The 25,232-nt window shown below is 34.3% G+C and overlaps 1 protein-coding gene across 1 annotated transcript in view; it reads left to right on the top strand.

Annotated features, from left to right (window-relative positions):
- RYR3 (ryanodine receptor 3) overlaps positions 1-25,232 on the top strand; it is a gene marked incomplete at both ends in the record, with an annotated part of 240,011 nt that overhangs the window by 172,594 nt on the left and 42,185 nt on the right. Inside the window, 13 exons of the mRNA XM_082000511.1 lie at positions 2,079-2,194; positions 2,475-2,542; positions 3,360-3,481; positions 5,695-5,744; positions 6,435-6,495; positions 7,535-7,773; positions 8,698-8,779; positions 14,418-14,548; positions 15,746-16,066; positions 17,233-17,473; positions 19,004-19,091; positions 19,196-19,288; positions 23,930-23,944. Coding sequence (XP_081856637.1) covers positions 2,079-2,194; positions 2,475-2,542; positions 3,360-3,481; positions 5,695-5,744; positions 6,435-6,495; positions 7,535-7,773; positions 8,698-8,779; positions 14,418-14,548; positions 15,746-16,066; positions 17,233-17,473; positions 19,004-19,091; positions 19,196-19,288; positions 23,930-23,944 — 1,627 coding nt within the window. The remainder of the gene's footprint in view (positions 1-2,078; positions 2,195-2,474; positions 2,543-3,359; positions 3,482-5,694; positions 5,745-6,434; positions 6,496-7,534; positions 7,774-8,697; positions 8,780-14,417; positions 14,549-15,745; positions 16,067-17,232; positions 17,474-19,003; positions 19,092-19,195; positions 19,289-23,929; positions 23,945-25,232) is intronic.

Consider the following 25,232-nt stretch of genomic DNA (forward strand, 5'->3'; position numbering starts at 1 on the left):
TTCCTACTTCTGACACTGTACAAATCCTCTGTAGTCTCTGCATCTCCTGTAGCCAGGTCATTTTCTCTAATTGATAAAGAGAGAGTCTTCCTATCTACTACTATTTGAAGAGTCTGTACAGAAGCAAATTAAGTAGCTGTTATGGGAAACCAGAGGTTTCCCTTAATGTTACTCAGTTACTTCCTCACTTGGCAAGCCAGTTAGATGTCTTGGGTGCACGCCACCATCCATCAACTGAAAATCTCAAGTATAGTTTAGTCCTCTTACTGTTGGAATAAAGAGACTATGAAGATTTTTTTTTAAGAATTTTGAAGAATTTGCAAACTAAACAAATGTACAAGAAAAGCTCAAGGAAATGAAGAAGAAAGAATTAATGACTTGTAGAAACAAGTATGTTTGAAAACATAAAAATTAAAGATTTGTAGAGTTACGCGACTTCAGAAAGAAAAAGAAAAAAATCCCTGTTCACATCCTGGATGATAAGACAGAATGCAGCCTTATCAATTTTGTGGAATGAACCCTTAGCAATAAGTTGGAGAGTTTGGCTGCCTTTCAGAGGAACTTTAATGGGCTGGAGAAGTGGGCTAACAGAACTCTTGTGAGGTTTAACAAAGGTAAATGCAAAGTCCTATACCTCGGATGGAATAACCTGACATCATCTATGCAGAAAAGCACTTTGAATGCTGCAAATTGAACACGAATCAGGAGTGTGTCCTTGTGATGATGAAGGCTGGCTGCATACTAGGCTGTATTAGTAAGTGTAGTCTGCAGGTTGATGGAGGTGGTTTTTTTCCTGTTCCATTTCGCAATCATGAGACTGTATCAGGAGTGTGTTGTCCATTTTTTGGTTCACCAGTACTAAAGAAGACATTGACAAAAGAGCTAATCTCAAGTGGAGAGCCACCAAGATGCTTTGGAGATTGGCATGCATGTCATCCCAGGAGATGCTCTGAGGAGAGACTAGATTTTTTTCAGTATGAAAACAGAAGGCCTACAATGGGATTTTACCACTGTCTTCAATTACTTCATGCGAGGTTATAGAGATGATGACGTCAAGCATTATCTCCTCAAAAGTAATAATTTGTTACAAGGAAAATCTCTTGTGAATGAAAATATTTCACCCTTACTTTTTAACAGTGAGGGTCAAACATTATAGTAGGCTCTCCAGAGTCGTCATGAGATTTCAATCCTTGAAGATACTCAGTACATTATTGGGCAAGGTTCTGAGCAGCCTGATCTAACTTTAGATTTGGCTTTGCTCTGAGGTGGGACTTGGATCAGATGACTTTCAGAGGTCTTTTAGGTCCAACCTAAATTTTTCTGTGATCCTGAGAACTTTAGAATTTCAGTGAGGTAGCCTTCATTTATAGCCAAAATAAAGCCTAATATTTTAAATCTAGGCACAGCCAACCACACATGTTTTTAGTCCTCTTTAATATCTTGCATGTACCAGTCATGATTTAGGTCATGAATTTATCTCAAAGAATAAATAGTATATGCTTCTTTAGAAAGTATAGCATACTGTTGACATTTTTCAAATACTTTGAGTAGTATAATAGTTTACTTGTATTTACATTTTCATTTAGTAACAAGTAATTTTTACTTCAGTCTTTCATAAAATTCAAGGACAAAATGAATTTTAATAGTGAATAATGAAATTAAGCGTAGTGCTCAGACTGATTTTGTAAAGCTGTAATTGCTGTAAATTTCCTAAACATCTGGCACTTTAATCTGCCAGCAGTAGAAATTGAGTGGTCAGTGCATTGCTTTGTTAGATTGAAATGTACCATGGCTTCATTTTTGCAATAAGATAGCTCTCTGAAGTTCTTATCCTAAAATACATATATTTTGGATACTTTAATTAAAAGCTATTATACCTCTTAGAGAAACGTGAACTGCTTTTAACACTTGTTGCTACATAGTTGATAACTAAGAGTAGCTATGGAAGGTCGTTTACTCCTTCTTATGAAAATGTACCATAATTAAAAGATAATAGGGAATGAAATGCTTCATAGTACTGTCATCACTTGTACTACTGTCATCATTGATGCTGTTTATCTTAACACTTTCTGAAACAGGGGTCTGAATGACATGGAGTTGGATGCTTCGTCCATGGAAAAGAGGTTTGCCTTTAAGTTTCTGAAGAAAATTTTAAAATATGTTGACTCTGCTCAGGAGTTTATTGCACATTTGGGTAAGCTGCAGATTTTATTTTGAAAATAAATAAAATTGTTGATATATAAATATTTGGATTGATATATTCATAGTGATCACTATTTTTATTGCATTTAAGGAACTTAAACTCTGTCTTCCAATTTGCAGATTGAATTCTTGGACATCTGTAACTAGCTGAACTGTTTCTGCTGTTTTATTTGTATTTCAGCAAAACTAAGTTTGCAAGGCTATATCAAAGAGCTATTGTGTTATTTTTAGACAACTTCTTATTCGTGTCTGCCTTGATTGTGTCCTTGCAGAAGCCATTGTAACCAGTGGAAAAACTGAAAAATCTCCACATGACCAAGAAATAAAATTCTTTGCCAAAGTGAGTGATCTCATATTTCAAGTAATATACATATACATTCCATTATACAGAACATGGAAATTTGTAATGTTAGACTGCTTTTCAGGTAATAGAAATACCTCTCTCCCATCTTTTTCATGGTAAGTAATCAATTAAATGTTATTACAAAATATTTCAAAATATCTTCAAAAATATGTAAACATATCTGCTGGATTCAAATACTTCAATATATCTGCTTCTACATGAGAAGGAACATAGAAATTAAAAGACAGCTTGCTTATTACATGAAAGTAAATACTCTTGCTGAATATATAAATTATTTCCAAAAATTTTTGCCTCGGTGTAGTACTCAAGGGCATGATATTGTTTAATTAACAGGAAGAAGTATTCCTATGCATAGTAACGTCATACACATTTGTGTACCTAGTAAGAAAAATGTTGTCAATAATCAGATTTGAAGTAAGGATCATTTAGGATTTAATTTAGGGTCTTATAAAAAAACCCTCTCCCTTTATAGCTGTGCTGGACAGTTATGGAAATAGTGGAGAGAAAGGGTCCTCTTAGTTCAGTGATATTTGTCACTGCTGAATGTGCGAAGAGTAAGCCTGCAATCTTAGATCCAAAATGATAGACCTGTGTAACTGATTATTATTTATGTCACTTTTAAGTAAAATTGTAAGACTTAAGGTTTTAATTTGTATGACTTTGTGTCTGAAAATGAGAAAATACAACTGTTACAGAACTTCTAAAATTCTTTGAATGAACTTTGACCAGAGCATTGTTGCTACATTTACCATTGTGCTCTGTGAAAAATACATTTTGTATCTGTATTTCTTAGGTTCTTTTACCATTAGTTGATCAGTACTTTACAAATCACTGCCTCTACTTCCTGTCTTCTCCAACAAAAACACTCAGTAGCAGTGGATATGCATCAAATAAGGAAAAGGAAATGGTAGCAAGGTAAGTAGAAAATTAAGATATACACAGAGGGTCTGTATTAAATAATTAAAGATCTCCAATTAAAGAGAAAGATAGTTCGAAAGCTCAGTTTCCTCAGATAGAAAGCGAATAGTTTATCCTGTATCAGAAAGGCAGTGAGTGAATAGAATTCCTCACTTTAGTATTCTTTAATGTATAATTAAAGAATTAAGTATCTATACTAATTATATATATTACAATACGTAATTATTGATGGTAACATCAAAAACATTAGTAAATTATTCTGCAAGCAATGGAACTAATAAAGCTTAGGCTCTGATGTATTTCATGTTGATGGCCGTTTCTGGTTGAAGCTTATCCCACTGTTGGGTCATTTAAACGGTCTCATATTTAAATTTTCAGATATCAAAAAATGTGAAAATACCATGATGCAGCTTTTTAGGGGTAATTATGGATTCTCCCTCCTCTACAAAATTACTTCTGCCACCACACAAAAATTGCTGGAATTGAGTAATTTTTAGACATCTGTACTGTTTCAGATTTGGTTGGACTCAGCCATTTGACTCAAAGTTATTCTAGAACACTCAATTAAAAAGAGATGGTTGCCTTTTAATTTATAATGTGTTGCCTTTACAAAACCATTAATTTTTCTGCAATGAACATTTAAAAATTAATATTTATTTGTTTTCAACTATGACAGTCATCTAATACTTTTGTTGCCAATTTTTTTTCCCCCTTAAAAGTGTGCTGCCAGTTATTTTCTTTGGGAAATTTTGTATCATAATCTTTCAAACTATTTTACTCTCATGCTTTCTTACTTCAACTGTCAGTTTCTCAAATATCTTTTGCTTTCCTTCACTACACTGACCAGAGTTGACTACTTTTTCCAACGGAAGAGTAGATATAAAATTTGAAAGTAAAGATTACTTACTCATAGTTACATAAGATCAGGTCTAGCACTGAACTTTCTAGATTCTATTCTTCAGTTTATTTTCCAACCTAGTTTGGCATTTCTCTAAGTTATTATCACCTTTTTGTTTCCATCTTGTAGGTGGGAGCAGTTGCCTATAAAAGTGAGTGTTAAGTCCGTAAGATTCTGTTTTACTGAGCTTTCAGATACATTATATACAAATGTAGAAAATAGTCCTCCAGTAGCTGGGGAAGGCGGCTCAGATTAAGGAGGATGGAAGTTTCATTTAATTTCATTTCAATGTCATGCTTCATCTCTGAATACTGCTATTACTTCCCTAAAGTCAGTCAGGTCTAGTTCAATAAAGCGAGAAAGATGCTTTCTAGGGTTGTACGAAACACCTTTATAAAGGCACATGAAGGAAGTTAGATGTCTAGCCTGCATATGTGCTATTATAAATTCAGAAATACCTTACAATTCTTTGTCCATTCTTCACTGAGAAAAGTGACTATCAGTTACTTTCATCTTACAGGAATTTTCTTATTTCCTTACTATTGTGAAGATAGCAATGATAATCTGTTGTTAGTAAGAGGTCATACCAGTTCCTAAGGTATATTTGCTTCATTTTTTTATGTCCTAATTCCATTTATAAAGTATAGCACAGATGATAAACAAGTTTCCCTCACTGTTTTTAGAAGTTAAAGTAGCCTCTTTAATCTTTAGTGAGTTGGTGACTTTTCCTTTCTCTTAGTTACCTTATTATTTTGACAGATAGGTTAGATATGCAAGTCTCTGACAAACTTGCCAGAAGCTCTTCTAGTCTGTGTATATTTCAGGATTCATCTTATCTGCAGTGGCTAAACAGATTCGTTTATTTACAAAGGATATCTTCGCAAATTGTTCTAAATATTATGAGGATTTGTAATGTTCATTTCCAGCAAAATGCCAAGTAAAACACTAAAATGTTACTCAGTTTTTCTTGTTACAAAAAAAAATAATTCAGAAATAATAGCCATAAAGAATAATTCAACCATATAATATGCAGTGGTTTGAAACGACTGTACCAAAAGGAAGTTTCACATTTCAGGTCATCTCTGAAGTATTGAAGCTTAGAAAATGAGAAAATTCAGAAGCGTCAAAAGGTTATTCTGCTTAATGCAGTTATTGATTGATTGTTATCATCATGTATGATTCAAAATACACTTTCCAGGAACTATGTTGTGTTTTCTCTTTCATATTCCTACTACTCTTTACCTCATATTCTAAATAAGTCTTTAATTTTTGTCTTGTCTTGTCTTGCTCTATCTGTTCTTTTCTACTTCAGCCTGTTCTGCAAACTAGCTGCTCTTGTTAGACATAGGATCTCACTTTTTGGTAAGTTGTTAAGAAAAATCTTGATAACGTTAAAAATATAAAGAATATATAACCATTGCTTCTGTCTTACCTGAAGCTTTTCACAAGCTATAGGCAAAATTCTGTAAAATTATGCATAAACTTCCAGTACAATTAGTGAGTGCATTGAACATGGCTCTGAAGCTAACTGTTAGCAGAATATCTAAACTGTTGGAGCAGAAAGAAATAGCAGCCTCTAGGATTTTCAGACTCCTTTTAAAAAATCTCATGCCTATGCAGTTACTTTTATCTTTTCAAAAGGCATCTTACACTAATTGTTTTTATTTCTGTCATCCAACTGTTGAATCCAATAGATTAATTTCTCAATAAACTAGGGGGATGTAGGGAAAAAGATCTTTTACAAAGGTATTGGTAAGAAAGTTATAGAAGAATTTTAAGTACTACAAGATACAAAGTTCAGAATGTTACAGGGTCAAGATGAAAATGAGCCGTAAGTAGACACTAGTTATTCTTTTTAGTTCTTGTATGGAAATGGACTTAAGAAATTGGAAGTTAGTTCTAGAACCAGACCTAACTCTTCCTTCAGTGACCTAAGGTGGGAGGCTTATGTTATGTCTTGTTTAACCTGTGCATCTCCAATAACGACATTTTGGATCATTAGATTATCCTGCATTATCCTATTGTGCTCTCATAGTATCTCTTTCTAACCAGGTAGTGATTCTGCTACGATGGTGAACTGCCTGCACATCTTAGCTCAGTCTCTTGACACACGGTAAGTTTGCAACATTTGTACCAACTGCAAACTACGTAGGTGTCACAGAGCTTTCCAGGAGCAGTTGAATTGTTTCTGTACTTTTTACTCCTTATTTGTAATTAATTATATTAGCAGTATCAATAATTCAGATATTGACCTCCATATTAGCAGATTTTTTCTAAAGGGTTTATTCTACATTTTTCTGTTCGACGCCTGTCATTAAAACATTGAAAACTTTTGTCACCTTTTCCAAGCGCATTTGAAGACTTTATTGGGAGATACAAATGACACAAGCTTTAGAACTGCAAGTATTGATATCTGTAGATATTGAGACAGTTTAGTGCATATTGGAAAATTTGGCATTAGAAGTATGCAGAATGTATTCATATATGGGCATAGTTACATAGTTACATTTGCTAACTTTTACTGTTTACCATTGAAATGCTTACGTATATTAAAACGCGGGCCAGGATGGTTTTCTAATTTGAGCTCTTTTCTGGACTGGTTCTGTTACACAGCAGCCTGACAATGAACTCAATGTGAATAACAACACTGGAAAGCTTCACTAAGGGGTTGCAGAAGAGTGCAAAAAAATTAAGGAATGGGACTATGATGTTGGTATTGCAGTTGCATTTTCTAGATTTAGGGTACTTTGAAGATAGGTAAGCATATATCCTGACTTGCATACCTAGTTACTGCGCCTCCCATACAAATTTAAGGATGATTTGTTCTTGAGCATATTGTACGGAGGAGCTTTCTCACCACCTATGACGTTTCCAGAGAAAGCATTATGTTATTTGAAAGCAGATCACAAAAACTGGAAAGCCAAGACTGAGGAAGGAAGTTCTTTGTTGTTACCATTTTGTACGAAATATTCCAAGCTGATTGTTGCTTACAGTGCTATGTATATGTAACTGTCCTTTTCAGTTCATAATGTTTAGTTCACTGATACCTGTCTGTATCTTCAAAGACTGATAGAATGTAACATGTACATATGTATCTATACAGCTACTAAAGATCAATGCAAGGTTAATATTTTTCCCGTATTATTTTTCAGAACTGTTATGAAATCAGGATCTGAGCTTGTTAAAGCTGGATTGCGTGCCTTTTTTGAAAATGCAGCTGAGGACCTGGAAAAAACTTCAGAAAATCTTAAACTTGGAAAATTTACCCATTCACGAACACAAATCAAGGGTGTTTCACAGAATATCAATTATACGACGGTAGCATTGTTACCGATCTTGACATCAATTTTTGAACATATTTCACAATATCAGTTTGGAATTGATTTACTTTGTAAGTATTTTATTTTATTTTTGAAGTCTATTGTGTTATAATAATACAAACACTTTTTAGTAATGATTGCATGATTTCAAAGGATGAATTTCTGGTTTCAGTAACACACACACTTCCAGAATTAAATCTGTAATTAGCTACATAATACCTTATTTCTATTGCATGTTTAAAACAATACTTATTAAGTTTCAAGTTAATGATGTACAACATTTCTCCAAACATTGAGAGAGAGAAATTAAAATTTCCCCTTAAGTGCTCTCTCACCAACTGTGTGGATGAGACTAGTTTCCTATAGAAAATTACATTATGCTTTTTTTGATACATATTTTTTACTTCATTAGGTTAAAGGAGACAACTCATTAATTCATTGTGGTTTTCTTCTTATATTTTTAAACCACTTCAGTTCTTCTAATTGACATTTTCTTTATTTTTAGCATAATTTAGTTTAAAATTACTGAAATGCCTGAAATACTGAAATATTCAGCAATATGCTGTCCCAAAATTTTTTATATGTGTTGCAAAGTAGAAAATAATTAAAAGATTGATAGCCATGAAAAGACTTTCTCTAAAAAGATGGAGAGCCTTTAGATCATGTTCCTAGAGGAACAGACTGATGTGGTTTACCTTAAAATTGTACTCTGCAAGTGTGATAACGTGCAATATCTTATTAGCAAGTATCTGCTGGCCTCTTAGAATGTCTGATGATCTGTTAGGCTTTGGAATGAATGTAGATGACAGACCAGATGATAGAGAAATTGAAAATAAATAAGACGTGTGCAGTATTGACAGCCTAGAATGTTCAGTGATACATATGCTAAAAGTTTTAGACACCATTTATCAGATTGCGTAAAACATATGTTTAAGATTTGGAAAGTCGTCTTTAGTTGAATAAATACTGATAATCTACTACTTACTTTCCTCTAGTGGGTGATGTACAAGTTTCATGTTACAGAATTCTTTGTAGCCTCTATTCGCTTGGGACTGGGAAGAACATCTATGTTGAAAGGTATTGTGTGAAAAACTCAGCATGTAAAGATTTCTCTTCTTTAGGAGTGTGTTGTTTAGGTAATAAAGGAGTTTCAGCGAAAGGTGAATCTGAAACAGTGTGAGCATATTTAAATACACTTTAGCTGGAATATAGTTGCCTATATCTTAGAATTCAATTCCACACAAAAAAAACCCAACCCAAAACTAGATAGAAGCAAACAACTCATCCAGCATATGGCAGTGTATCTGCAGGGAGTTTATTTTTCCCATAGGGAAAGCTAAATTTTTCCATGGATTGCCATTAATGTTCCCAAAGTTTGGCTACTGCATGTTGCTGTGGTAAGTAGGCTGAGTACTAAGTAGGCTGCATCTGTCTCACACCTAAGTCTATACAGAGTTCTCAAAGTAGTCCTGAGCATAAAATCCTGACTATATGTAGAGCATTCTGACATCCTCTAGCTCTACAAAGGAAACCACTTTACTTGCAGTTATTTGCATTTTAAAGTAACTTACAGTTACTTGCATTTTAAAAAGAGTAGGTTCTACAGTTCCTTTAAGCATCTATTTGCTATGATATATTCCAAGCCCCAGATTTTAGATCCTCTTCCATTAAAAGAGGTTCAAATCCCGATCTGCTACTTCAGAAAAGAGAACTCTTAATTGTTGGTCTTTCTATCACAAGACAGGAGCCAAGGTGATCACATAACCCTTCTTTATGTTTCTGAAGGGTTTAGGTTAGACACTTATCATGATCTTTCTTATAATGAAAAGTTTAAGATCCACAGGGCCTGCAAGAGAGACTAAACTGGAGTTTAAACTCTGTAGTCTGGTTAGAAGAGGTTTTGCCTAGTATGAGGAATGGTGGTCTCCGCTTCCTTCCTTCCAGACTTTATTCAGTAATTCTTTCATGCAAAATGCAAGAGCAGTCTGGTGGACAGACTGTCTCTTTCCTCCCGCTCTGCATGCATATACATGTGTGCACAAGTTTTTTCTTGTGTATGTCCACGTTCATTTATATGTCCATCACTAAATTACAAAGCTACACTCTTTCTGTTTTCTCTTTCTGGGCTTGAAAATCTTAAATACGCTTTGACACAGATCTGATAGGCAAAATAGTGCCTTACCCCTACTCTGGCAAGGTCTGCTCACAGGAAATAAAAGTTGATTGTGTTTGAGTTGCCTTTCCATGAGAAGAGCTCACAGCACAGGACTCCACTTAGAATCATAGAATCATTAAGGTTGGAAAAGACCTTTAAGATCATCAAGTCCAACTGTCAGCCCGACACCACCACGCTCACTAAACCATGTCCTGAAGTGCCATGTATTGGAACAGGCTGCCCAGGGAGGTGATCACCAATCACTATGACTGGAAGTGTTCAAAAAAACATGTAGAGGTGGCATGGGGACATGGTTTAGTGGGCATGGTGGTGGTGGGCTGACAGTTGGACTTGATGATCTTAAAGGTTTTTTCCAACCTTAATGATTCTGTGATTCTGTGTGATTCTGTCTACACATTTTTTGAACACCTCCAGTGATGATGACTCCACCACTTCCCTGGGCAGCCTGTTCCAACGTTTGACCACTTTCAGTAAAGACATTTTTCCTAATATCCAATCTAAACCTCCCCTGGTGCAACTTGAGGCCATTTCCTCTCATCCTGTCACTTGTTACTTGGTTGGCAAGAGCTGTAAGCACTGGACAGTTACATTAAACATGGATGTTAGCAGCATCACCTTTTCCCACTGCACTTGTCCTCTTAGAAGAGAAGAGTGATCAGACCAGATATATCTGAAGAAATGAATTAGTCTCCTAAGGCTGTATGAGAGGTTTCCAACTTGTGGATTTCATTTAATGTGGTTTTCAATAGACTCACTCAGGCTCTTAAATTAAGGCTGTAGGCAGACATCAGTGTCTAGGTGGGAGGTAGGATTTCAAACACATTGCTCAATATTTCAGGAAAACTTAGCAGTGAATGATTGAGCTGACTTGAACAGTTATTAAAGTTAAACAATGCTCAGATTTTTGATCAAAGTACAGTTTTTCTCCTAGTGAATTTTGGCAGAGATGTTAAGAAGTTTTACTTTCCATTGCAGGATGAGAACATAGTTCACTTTTCATAGGTGAATATCACTTTTCATGGATGAAATAGTTCAGCTGATTCTACAAGACCCCTGGTTGCTGGGGCTGAGGACCAATAATAAGTTCGATTGTTGCTGCTGCCTTGTTGTGACAAACTTCCATTGTCAAGGGTTTTATCCTTTGTACAAAGAGTGTTTAGCTTGCTTAGGATGTTGGAGATGTTTCTGATTTCTCTGTGGACCTTTCTTCTCTAAATGTCTCTGTGGCTCATAAATGTTAAGGACTGGGTGCAAAATGCGGTGCTGCTTGGCTACTTTGAGTCCTAATGCTCTACGGGCAAGTGTAGTATCAGTGCTATATGCATTCTGACTATGAATTCTATACCCAGCTACCTATTTCTTTTCATTCACTGCATCAGAAATTTAGATCCTAAATTGGGGTTTGAAAATTCCTTTTTTCATACCCAGTACCCAAAAGTTTTATGTCCCTTATGGTGTACTGGTCTTTTCCTGGTTAGTTTACAGAAATCCATTTCCAAAGGATTTTTGGCACGACTGATGAAATATCAGTATCAATAATAAGAAATACAAACTTCTGCATAAGTTAAGAAATCATAGCACTTTTTTTTATGGATGTAGCTAAATATGACAAAATCAACTCCTGTATTCAGTCATACATACATATCCAGATTGTTCAGTTTAAGGCTTTGATTTGACCTATTTGAGACTTCTCAGAATCAAGACTGCCAAAGATGCAAGAAAGTCTGTTATAACAATGGTATAATAGGAAATGCTTCTTCATGACTACCATCAGTTGGTGGCCTTTTATCTTGCTTTGGTTTTTCAGTCCAGATTGATTTGATTACATTTCAAGTGTTTTCCATTTCCTCCAAGACTTGTACATCAGCCTTTGACAGTTCTTCCTCATTCTTCAGAGTGAATGCTTCCAGTTAGTTGTCTTCCTAACATATTTTATCTAAAGAGTTAATCTGGCTTTTCTTTAAGTACCTTTTACTCCATTAATTCTATTGAACCACTCAGTTCCCCGAGTGATTTATTTTACATTATGTGCTTTTTATGTTAGTGACTATCTGCTCTGAATTTTTTTTTTACCATTTCTAATTTCCATCCAGCAAAATTATAGGCTTTTTCTTGGTTTCTCATATTTAGGGCATCTGTATGACAGAAAATATCTGTGTACTTAGAGTAATTTTCTTAGCGTTGCTGTATAATTGTTCAACTTCTCTTCCTTTGGCTTCTTGGTGTCCTCTTTTCATATAGAAAGATGGGTATGCAGTATGACATTGTCATGCATGTGATTAAATAGCCTCAGTGCATTTGATGTTAGTCTCTTCAAATTACTTTTAATATGTGTTTCTGTACATATATTCTGTACACACACCCCCCAAGGTTTTCCTTCTTGATCCAACAGAAGGCAAAGTTGTAAGAATTTCCCTTTTATGAAAATTTATGAAACTTCCTTTATATATAATATTGTATTTCATTACAATTTAAATTGGAAGAGAACATTGCTGTGCTCTAAAATGTAGTAGGAATTCTAACATTATCAAAACTTTGGTTTTTAATGAAATGTTCTGTGGTTGCTGTCAGTGATACTAATGCATCGTGTATTCTGTTGCAAAACGTACACTATATGGATGGTCAGAATGTAAGGAAAATGACATAGATATATAGACGGAGAACATAATTTCCTTTTAATTTTGTGGTAATTGACTTCTGCATTTTCCGTTTCTTTGTTGGCAGTGAAACAGCAGTAAACTGTAGTAATTCTGTGCAGAGAACAAATGAGCATTCACCCTTGAAACAAAGTAATATTGTGTGAATCATGTTATGTGAAATACCCAAGTGAACAAAAATCCTTTTTCTTGTTTTTCAATTCTATAAGGCCATTGCTTTTGCGAATTTCTTTTGTTTCTCCTGCAACAAAAGAAGTTGGAGGGTACGTTGTTGCATATCTCTTCACATTCCAGCATAGCTGTGAAGCAAAAATTGACATAGGCAGTTGAAGATGAGGTAGTAGCTGGGTCATGAACTTTGACTCTAGGTCTCACAATGAGGAAGGCTTTGTTGACGTGAAGGAATCTTGTTACTCCTGGAAGTTGAACAATCGTAGAATCGTAGAACAGTTTGGGTTGGAAGGGACCTTTAAAAGCCACCTAGTCCAACCACCCTGCAAATGAGCAGGGACGTCATCAACTAGATCAGGTTGCTCAGAGCCCCATCCAGCCTGACCTTGGATGTTTCTAGGGATAGGGCATCTACCACCTCTCTGGGCAACCTGTGCCAGGGTTTCACCACCCTCATTGTGAAAAAAGTTCTTCCTTCTATCTAGTCTAAATCTTCCCTCTTTTAGTTTAAAACCATTGCCCTATTGCTACAGGCCCTGCTAAAAAGTCTGTCTCCATCTTTCTTATAACCCACCTTTAAGTACTGGAAGGCTGCAATAAGGTCTCCCTGGAGCCTTCTCTAGGCTGAACAACCCCAACTCTCTCAGCCTTTCTTAATAGGAAAGGTGTTCCATCCCTCTGTTTTTGTGGCCCTCCTATGGACCCTGCTCCAACAGATCCGTGTCTATTCCAAAAAACCCATGAACCTTCAAAGGATGAAAGGTGTGTGCTGTCTCTATCCAATCTGTATGTCAAGCATAACAAAATCTGTAAGGCAGCTTGTATAAACAGTGCTTCAGAACTTCAAAAGAGTACCCTAGCTTTAGTTTTAAGCCAATACGAGTCTGCTCTTATGCTGAAAAGGTCTGTCTCAGCATCTCTTGCACCTTTATCTGTACATTTCCTCCCCTTTCTTTTTTTCTGGTAAATAGTGTTTATGCAGCCAGATGATGAGCATGTTTTGTTGCTCTTGATTTGGCTTGGTTAGTTTTATTTTTATAGTGAGGTTTATTTTTAGCTGGACCAGTTCATTCATCCAGCTTATCAAGGTGCTATCTGAGTTGTAGGGCTAGCACAGAACAGATAGGAACATGGGAAGGTTGTGGGGGGGAATGCAGAATTGCCTCTTTAAGAACACAGCACACAGAATGCCATAAAGTCATGAAATCAGTCTTTGATAAATAGCAGTAGTGTTTCTCATCATTTGACTATGAAAATGGTATAATGTGTGAAGCAAAAGAAATATATATATCTAAGTGAATTCTTGAAAAAGGGTATGACTGCCAAAACAAATTCCTGTTGTTTCTATGCATTTGCTCCTTGTTTAAGCAAAGCAAAGGTATAATAAGAATATGCAGTTACTAAGCTATGCTTTGTGCATATTCTAGATATGATTAGTTTTATGCACAGTTGCGCTGTGGAGCAGTTTACCCTTAATATACAATACTTGGTGGAGGTTGGGGTTTTTTTAAAACTGTAGTTAATAATTCACTGTAATTTCCAGTAATTTTGTTCACATGAGAAATACAATTTTTCAAAATTGTCGGATAGTGCTTAATGTATTAAAAAGATAAACTAAATCAGCAATAAATGTTAATGTTGCTTTATAATGCATGAAAGCCTAGTGAAGCACTCTTCCTCTCAGGTAACTTTTAGTGTCTCTCATATACAGACAGCGTCCTGCACTTGGTGAGTGCTTAGCATCTCTTGCAGCAGCCATTCCAGTAGCATTCCTTGAACCGTCTCTCAACCACTACAACCCATTGTCTGTCTTCAACACAAAAAGTGCAAGAGAAAGAGCGAGTAAGTACTGTTCCTTATACAAAAAAAAAAAGAAAGAAATTGTAATAAAGAAAAAAACCCAAATCTGTGCTTCAGTAGAGAACTCCTACTATTGCTCTTTCATTAGTTGTCATTTTAGCATTGCTTTGCTTTGTTGAGACTTTGTTAACATTATTCCCTTTCTCTTAGCATATTTGGATATTTTCCTGAACATGATGTTTGAATTCTTTTCTGAAGCTGCATACTGTAATATATAAAGCTTAGTGCAAGATCATATCTACAATACAAAATTTTCTAGCAAATTGTACAGGTGTAGCAACATGCAAGAGGTGTAATAACTTATTTATGTGAGCAGGAAAAATTATCTACATTTTTTTATTGCCTTACCAGTACTCCAGTGCAGGTTGGTATAGAGAACTCCTGACAGAATATGACTTTGATTCCATGAAACCTTAATCAAAGGAGCATGAGTCCTTCTACATAGATTTCCTTCGCTTACTTCTCTCCTGACCTACTTTGAGGGTCTTTCATATCTTAAAGTATTTTAGTATTTTCCTCATTGATCTATGTAAGAGTCATTACCTGCCAAAATCATTGTTCCTTTAAACAAACAAGCAACAAAGTAGGTAGATCAATTCCATATATGTCTCATGCATTTTTTCCGTATGAAAGCTGTTATAGAAAAGCTTATGCTAGTCCTTCCTTCCTGTCAGCTCTACTTTATCTGTAAAGCAGCACTGGTGGAAGACAAATTTTGTTAGAGTAATTGGCATTAGATTATGATGGGTTGTTAATTGCTGAATAAGTACCCTTCAGTTTCTAATACAAGCATCTGACAACTGGAATTCTTTTCTCGCATTTTTATTGGGAGATAGATGTGCAGAGTTTGTGATTTTTGAGCTGTTTCCTTTTCCCTGAGGTGGATGTAATCTTTTGCAAATTGATGTGAAAGTTGTGAATGATTATGGAAACAATGGACAGAGTTTATCCAATACTGATATAAGCTCTCAGATCTTCACTTTTACATAGCTGGGCTGCTCACCGGATAGTTGCAAGACACCTTATGGTAAAGCCATAGCTTTATGGCAGCTATTGTCTACGTCAGTGCTCTATGAACATCATCTCTGAGTGGCAATGTTGTTTTTATTTAGGTTTTAAACATAGATGTTCTCTTTTATTTTGTTAATTAATCTTTTGCTTTTCTACCCTTACTTGCAGTTTTAGGTATGCCTGATACAGTAGAAGAGATGTGTCCAGAGATACCTCAGTTGGACGGACTAATAAAGGAAATTAATGATTTAGCAGAGTCTGGAGCAAGGTATACTGAAATGCCTCATGTAATTGAGGTTATCTTACCCATGCTGTGCAACTATTTATCCTACTGGTGGGAAAGAGGGTCTGAGAGTATTCCTCCAAGTGCTGGGCCTTGCTGTACAATGATAACGTCTGAGCATCTGAGCATCGTTCTTGGAAACATTCTGAAAATCATTAACAACAATCTGGGAATAGATGAAGCATCCTGGATGAAAAGAATTGCAGGTACTGTAAATATTTTTAAAGAGTAATTGTACCTAATAATACTTAATTACTTTGCTACACTTTACCATATTACCTGGGGATGTAATAATAATAAAAAATTGTAGGAAAGCAGGAAAGAAAGATAAAGAGTAGATGAGTAATAATGAAAGAAAGACTTTTAAAAAAAAATTATTTCTATGCATGCATTGTAGCATCACTGTAAGCAGAGAGCTTTCTATACATCATAATGGATTTTGAAAATCTTACTTTCTCTGTGCACTGTATAAGAGCCTTAACATTTAATTTGGAGTTATGAATTCCATTGTTTTTTCAAGACACCTAAGAACTGAGTATTGCAGTAGAGGGTATAAGTCCTGTGAATTCTGTTCATGAAATACTGGGACAAAAGGGAAAGCAAGTGTATACGGTTAATAATCCCAGGACTAACCCAAGTTCAGAATTAGTTGCTATGCCTGTGTAACTGTGCCAGCTATTAAATGAGCAGAAAGATTTCTCAAAATGTTCTGTAGCATTTAATAGCTATCTAGCTAAAGAAATTTACTGTATCCAAATTTTATCATTCATCTTAAACAATGTAAGACTATAATATGCAGTAAGGTGGTTCAAGAAAATCTGTGTAAAGGTAATACTCTGCTCCTAAATTTTAATGCCCTGTTGGTACTGGTTTTTCAGTATTTTAAATACTGGATGGTCTTTAATAATAGCAAGAACTCCATCAAAATTTAGTAAGAAGTTTGCTGCTTAATTGTAGAGACCACTGCTTGCAGTTTTGTAGTGGCTAGCTTATCTGTGTAAGGAAATAATGTACTAGTGTGGTTCTTGCAAGGATTTTTGACTCAGCTAGCTGGCATTTTATTACTAATGCCTGTACAGAATAGAACTATGATCTTGAATTAGTCATTCATTCTCTGCATTACCATGGTAGTTTAGTTGACGTAAGACTGAAATACTTATAACCTGAAATCCCAGTAACTAGCTTTTAATCTCTCAATACACACACTTGTTACAAAGCTATATTAATAGTTTTATTAGTAATTTTATTATGCTCCAGAAATATGTGAAGCAGTATGACCTTTATCTTTTCTAGAACTGCAGAGTTCATATTAATACGATGAAAAACATCAATTTTGCAATAATCACAGGATTATCTATATTTCTATGTATAGTTTACGCTCAACCCATCATCAGCAAAGCCAGGCCTGATCTGCTCAAAACTCACTTTATTCCAACACTGGAGAAATTGAAGAAGAAAGCTGTAAAGATTGTGATGGAAGAAGAGCAACTGAGAGCAGATAGTAAAACTGACACCCAAGAAGCTGAGCTACTTATTCTTGATGAGTTTGCTGTTCTTTGTAGAGACCTTTATGCCTTCTATCCAATGTTGATACGTTACGTAGACAACAACAGGTAAATAAAAGCTAATAAATAAACTAATAATTATTAGTTAATGTACTGGAGTCCTTGATCAGATAATCAGAAAGAACACAATGCATTTAACGTTCTGCTGAGAATCAGATCATGAGTATTTTAAGATTCTTAACTTATAGAATGATGTACCTTGAATTCACACCTTTTTCTCACATGCATTTGGCTTATTTGGTTGTATTGTCACTGCACTATTATCACTGAGAACACATATCCTGACCAGACTTCTTGTATATGCTACCACAGGCCAATGGCAATTGCAAATGAATATGCCTTTCAAAAATCAAAAAATGGCTAAAACCCTTAACTGTTAATAAAGGGGTGAAAAAACTATTTTGCCTCAATTGCATCATTCTATTTGTACATAATACCACAAAGATGTTAATATTTTGTGTTGTTTGTTTAAGACAGAAATAAAAAGTGTTTGGACAATATTATTGCCTTTGGAATTACCAGAAGTTTTTCTCCTCAACCATTTACGGAATGATTATTCTGTGCCTACACTTGCCTTTTCTTTTCTCCCAGAACGTGACCCCAAGATACTCAGAAGAGTATCTGAAGTATCTACAGTATCTTAATCCTATCCTTAACAACATTGTTCTTCTGTACACAATCATTGTCTGCTTATATTTTTTAGTTGCTAGTACATATTGGGCTAGTTAGGATCATTTTCATTGCATGCATGATCAAGTATGATCGTTTACACTGATAATTACTGGCTTTTTCTAGATGAACTCAAGGCTTTACTATGTCAGATCTTGTTGGCAAGGAAACACTTCAAATTTTTAAAAAACACAGGTTTAACTGGGCTATGGAGAAATCCAACTAGAAAGATAGAGTTAATGAGCAAAAGTTATAATGTAATAATTCCTTTCATGTCTGCTGTCAGATGCCCACTTTATGTATGGTCATTAAAGCATTTTAATTTAGAGGCATTTAAGAGCGCTGCATCCGTTAGTTCATTTGCCCAAGTTTTCTGAGCATCCTTGTGCAGACAGACCCAGACTGAAGTTGTATTAGTTCCTGGATTAGAAAAATAAACCAGTTGAAGCAGTCAGTCCATACTGCTCTACCCACTCATTAATTTCCCTTTATTCTTCCTCCTCTCCCCATTATAGTGTTCTCTTTCGGTTCAACACAAAGTTTTGATAACAAAGTTCTATTATGGCAAAAAAAACCCAATAGAGAAATACTCAGAGAAAGAATTTTCTTTTTCAGCCAGGTCTGTTTTCTCATCTGGTTCAAAGAATGGGCACAAAAACATGTGTTGGCACCATGGGGAGGAGGAGCAGGCAGAAATAAGTAGCCAAGAATTAGAAGATTTGTTGAAGACGAGTTAAACTGACATGAAAAATGGTCTCTCTAACCATGGTCATGGAAAATTGAAGTGATTCTCATTAAATTCCAAGATTAACCGTACAAATGTAACCTGATCTATTGAATAGAGAATGTTATATTCAGTTGTCTTATTTTAAATGTCTTATTTTAAATTTTTCTTGTTTTTGTAATTAGAGCCAATTGGCTGAAGAAACCAGATGCAGATTCTGATGAACTCTTTCGAATGGTAGCTGAAGTTTTTATCCTGTGGTGTAAATCACATGTAAGATAGATGTATACTTTTTCTTCCATTTCATTCTGTCTTTAAATATAAATGTGCTACATGCAGATGAATTAAACTTCTAGTGATCTTTTTTTCATCTGTAGAATTTCAAAAGAGAAGAACAAAACTTTGTGATTCAGAATGAAATCAACAATTTGGCATTTTTAACAGGAGACACCAAAAGCAAGATGTCTAAAGTAAGTTAATGAAAATTGTGGATCAGTTAAATCTTCAGCATGTGATTAGTATGTTGTAAGAAGGCTCTGAAAATCTATTCAGATGGCAGCTGCTGTGCTGGTAGAAGAAACAAAAAGTAGTCATGTCTACCATCAGGAAGCAAAACAACTATTATGCAAAATATAGGCTATGTACCTTAGAGTTATTTATTAAATGTCTACTAAGTAGTCAAAGACATGAGATTATAATAAAGGTCTTAATTTGAAAAAGTTACACGTATAAGAGAATATGGGTTGTAATATATAATATGGGTTGTTAATCTTTCAGGGGAAAAAAAGGTAGACTATTTTGTAAAAGCAAGTGAAGAAACATTGGTTGCCGTATCTTTTTTTGGTGAATGTCAATCAGTATTGTTCAGTCAACTTTAATGGAGGAATGCTGTCTTTGTATATTCATACATACAGCGTGCCACATGTGCACCATTTTAATTGTTTCTTATTAATGACCACATTAATTTCTTTTTTGCTCATTTTCAATATGACAAGATGCCGACATGATGGCTGGAAAGTACATTTGTTACCTGTATAATAGAGAAAATGCATGTTGTCAAGGTAAAAAATGCTGCTTTGATGTTAGCTAAGGAAGATTTTCTTACTCTACTAAAGCCAGTTGAAGTCTAATTCCAAATTAGTGTTGGTTAGCATAGCAAAGAACCCTTTGTGTTATTCACATTTGTAATGTGTTTGGAGTAATCCTATTTTGAAAGTGTTCCAGAGAAGTGGTGGGATTTATTGTTTTGTCTTTCACTATGTTTTGATTGTCTGTGACCTAGCTACTGTTAAGTCCAACTTCAGACAATAGTCAGATAAAATGTGCCATTACATTTCTTAATTATCTTAAAAAAAATTGCTTATTTTCTATTATATTTTTTTAAGTTCTGAAACCTGGTTAAGCCAAAGCCTGATGCTGGAAAATTTACAGGGAAAACCAACATATTTTCTGCTCATCCTTAGTTCATGACTGGCACTGCCTAGCAATTCAAATTATATGGGGAATTCCGTATTTGGAAAAAAGAAAAATTTTAATGTGTTTTCTTGTTTTCAAGATGCAGCTTCTTGAAACTGTGTGATAGAATTGAAATGTTTGTATTATCCTCATTAGTGAAATGAGTAGTGGGCACAGTCCAGCCTATTTGATGATCAATTGCACAATAACAGAGTAACACATTGTTTTGTACTTTTATCATATGGCAATCACTACACATACATTTAATACATATACTTCAACATTTATACATTAGAATTGGCCTGAGGAGCCAAGAATTAGGTATACTTTTTTTAAAACATGATAGATTAGAATCAGGTAATTCACTTTTAAACTAAAATGTGTCTCACTGTAGTACTGATAAGAGGATAATATGATGTAAACTGTTAGTGTCATTTTTTAGTCAGACTGGCATGGCAGGAATGACAAAACAATTCTTTACAAAATAGGGAACAGGTATCCCTCATACTGCTTCAATTTGGATAAAATCACAGGTATTTAACATCAAGAATCTGTATGACCCAAATATGAGAGAGTTTGGTTTTCAGATTACATTCTCAAATGCCCATTGAGTATATTTAAATATACAGATATATTATGTATAAATATATTTATACATAACAGGGATGTAGATGCATATGTAAATGTGCTTTTCTTCATATTGGTATACAGTACAGGGAGATTATAAATTTTTATATGCATATGATATTTTGTAAGCATATTAATATAAAACTGTAGTGTTCAAGGACACTGTGAATGGTTATTGTTAATATAGGAAGAAATAAGATATTGTATTGTTCACGACTATTTTATTAATATGGTACCATATCTACAGGTGTGATTGCAGAACAGCAGAACATTTAGATAGGCATTTGCTTCATGACGACTTGAATACCATGACACAATACATGCAGCATTTTTTAGAAGTGTTGTATTGGTATTCTATATACGGTTTCTAAGCATGAAATTGATAACTTTTCATAATATATGATGTAAGTGCTCTAAACCCAGGACATTTAGATCTGTAGCTTTTTTTTTTTAAGATAATTTAGAATACACAAGAAATTCTCTAACTAACTGAATTTCAGGGTTTCTTACAAAGTTTGATACTTAGTTATATCCTCAGAGAATAATCAGTAGAGGACATTACATTAGGGAACATTATTTTTGTAATTTCTTGCTTTAATATTGGCATTCAGCTCAGGAAGTAGTATGCTAACAGAATAATTATAACTTTCCTCTTCATCACCAGTTCCTCTTTATTCACATTATTTTTACTGGAAGCAATCATATCCAGTATTTATCAAGCACGAGAATGTATACAAAACTGAATATGAACATTGGCTAATAACAGTTGGCCCAAGACGGAACAGTTTGGCATCTCTTAAAGGAGAGCCCCATGCTAGTCTCGGACTGCCTTAGACAAGTGTCTGCCTTACGACAGACACTTAGTGTGTAAGGTGTGATATGTCATGTATGGAAGGTTCTATATCTTTACATGCCGTATGCAGAAAAAAGATATGCAGAGGATGAAGGATCAGGATTACATTATTTATCGGTAGCTAATAGCAGCGGTAACAAATGATTCATCATTACAATCAAGAAATCAATTAAGTACCCATTGTATTTTGATTATACAATATAAACTTTGTTAATATTTTCTTAAATAAATGTATTAACAGCTGAGCAAGTTTTTTAATTTTTCTTTTCTAAAAAAATGGCAGCAGATTGCTCGGAGGGGAATGGTAAGTTAGAGAACTTTCAGTCTGAGAGAGACTGGTAACTTAGATTGAATTGAAATAACAGATTTGTGATAGAAGTGTTGAAATGGAGAATTTAAACACATTCAACTCCACTAATCTGTTATTTTTTAGCCCTTCATAGGTTTGATGATGAAATAGCATTTTGATTAAGATTCAGTGGTGTCCTATTGTGTTGTACAATTAATGGTATAAAAAGCTAAACATATACATTCACATCTACATAATAAATGTGTAATACATATGTGGGCAATTTTTCTGTGTAAGTTTTGGAATCTGAATGTGTGGCTGAACATATAACCTCAGTTGCTTAGCACTTTTGTATCCTACTGAAGTTTTATTTGACTGGCCCTCATTATGAGGTTTTTTTGTATCTATTTTTAAAAAGCATTTGGATAGACCTGTTATAGAAGTTTGAGGCAGTCATAAAATCCGAGTTTGTATTACAAAATAACATTGTAGTTTGTGCCCATTTGTAATATGTAATACATATTATTTGCAAATTTACATAATTAGAGGATTTCATTTAGTATTTTCTGCAAGAATTTTAGATCTCTTCTTTGAGACTATTTCAATTGCACAGAATAAGTTTATTTTATATATACTATGGTAAATCATGACTGGATTACTTTTATGGTCATCTGTAGTAAATTAAATGTAATTAACGGCTTGTCTTTGCTTACCTTCAGTGTATATCTGCTGAGCCATGTCTGTGCAGCATCTACATATTTCACGCAATTGAAACTTTCAATTAAAATTTGCTATTTGTCCGAGTAGGGTATTGAAGATTCTAAGATGTTTAACACTTAATTTCAGTCTTTCTTGACTTGTAGCTGGTTTTCTTCACTATGTGATATAAATATAGTACGATATAAAAAGGTATTTTAATAATAGCTTGGCTATTACATTTTGAGGTTAATGCAAGTATCAGAAGAAAACAGTTACTATCACAGAAGCTATCACTTGTTTGTGTTTATGCTTTTTTCTGTTTGTTTTTAACCAACAGTTTTCTATAATATTTTCCTATGTCTGGTCAAGGATTCTTTTGAGTAACAGTTGCATTTTTTTGCCATTTTACCATAACTGCATAGTTTTGCTGTTATCTTCTTAAGATTGCTTGACACAATGGTAATACAGTATTGACTGTGGAGTATTTGTTAATTTAAGTGTATTTATGGTATTAACATAATAAACAGGAAAAACCCTATGTATGGATGAGAGTTACAGTTAAGTTTATAATAGTGCTCATAAAATGGGTACTGCTGAGAGATAAGTTGCTTAAGAGACTTGCTTAAGTCAAGTTTTCTCTCAGGCTGTCTTCAAAACAGTAATGAGCTAAGCAATGGGAAAATACATCTATAAATGAAATGTTGCATCATCACAGTGATAGTTTGATTTCCATTTCTAAACATAATTTTTCTCAATCATATTTGGGTGGAGAAAAGAGGTAGAAAGAACTATTTTGGTGAAAATGTGAGTATTTTTCATTATTGGACTATCCAGAGTTCCAGACACCTTCCTCCTCCTAACAATATTGGGAAAAGATTCAGTAATTAGTAAACTGATGTACTTCTTTACTAGATGTACTTCCTTCTGTGCTGAAGCAACAAATGGTAGTGCTGAATAGTGACAGATATATTCAGAAGTTCAACCATTTTATAAAGATTAAGCTTAATAAAAACTATTTCACTGAAATCTCATTTGATTATACACTTACAGTCTATTGTTTTAGCTACAAACTTACAATATTTTTATTGTCCTGATAAAGCTGAGTAAGTTTATTACTAACTTGTAAATTTATCATCTTTTCATCTCTCTTACTTATGTTTTTTTCCCCTTTATTTTTCTTTCATACAGGCCATGCAAGTAAAGGTACAGGTCAAAGTGCATGATGTGTCTTTGTTTTAGATTTAGAGATGATCAGGCTCCAAGCATTCTTTCCATTGATCATAGCAGTGGCGTCACAAAGTGAAGGCTCAGGTTCCACCTACTATAAATTTTCTTCAGGTTCAAGTGGCAGTATTTGGCCAGAGCAGCTGAAATTGCCTTTGGCATTCCCACATGTTGCTTAATATGAAAATGTAGTAAAGTTACCTTTTGTAATTGTTTTAGATATACATTCTGCCTGTGCTGTCTTTCTGCATTCTGATTTTTTTTCTAATATATTGAAGCAGACATTGTAAAAGCAATGCTGAAGTAGAGTCATCAGAAACATGTATTTGGCTTATGATATTCAAGAAAAATATATGGGAGGAATATGTTATAACCTATACTCTGTCTATAGATGAATAGAAGATTGTATTAGGACTAATAAGTTTAAATAACATACAGAATTCAAATCCTACCTTCTTCCAAAATTAAAATGATCTTTACTAAAGATCTGAGGTGTGAGAAAGGTTTGAATAATCCTTGTTTCTTTATTCAAAACTTTGTCTCCAGTGAACCATAGTTCAACTTCCTTTGTATCATTCATATTATCTTTATTTAATATGAATTTCTAATATAGATGAGTACTTTTTGACGTATGGTGTGTTCTTCACTGGTGAAGCAGAATGGACAGCAAAATAGAGCATAAAACCTTTTCATCACCCTGTGTGCTGAGAAGCACACATGATGCTGTGAAGAGTTTTTAATCAATTAAATTGGAGGCATAAGTTTAAAAGTTAGCAGTTGTGTTAAACTAACAGACCTGATTTTATGGTTTGCTATTGTCAAACTTCCCCAGGTGCATAGAGTAGGTTTTAATGAATGCTCTCATGATATTCTCGGAGAAGTGAATGTTTAAGGAGGGTTGGAAATACTAAAAATATTAATTCCCTCATCTTAACCTGTTTTAGTGTAAATAAATTATTTCTTCTTTTTGATTGTTTATGTAATTGTTAAGAATCTACTGCAGAATCTGTAACTCCTTTTCTGTGTATGTTTGTTGAAGAAATGTCCATATTTGTGTGTTTAAATCCTCAGACAAGTAAGGTCATTGTTTGCTGTTAGGCAACCAGATTTATAGCATTCTTCTTGGTGAGGTTCTTTTAGCACAGTTAATTATTTGGGCAAAATATATCCAATTTAATGCTCTTTATATATAAAATGAAAGTATTGTGTTTACTCATATAGTGCATATTAGAACTGAAAAAGACATAATGTTATTGTCATTTAGGTT

Source organism: Phaethon aethereus (genome assembly GCF_964289735.1).
Source record: "Phaethon aethereus genome assembly, chromosome: 5".
Lineage (NCBI taxonomy): Eukaryota > Metazoa > Chordata > Aves > Phaethontiformes > Phaethontidae > Phaethon > Phaethon aethereus.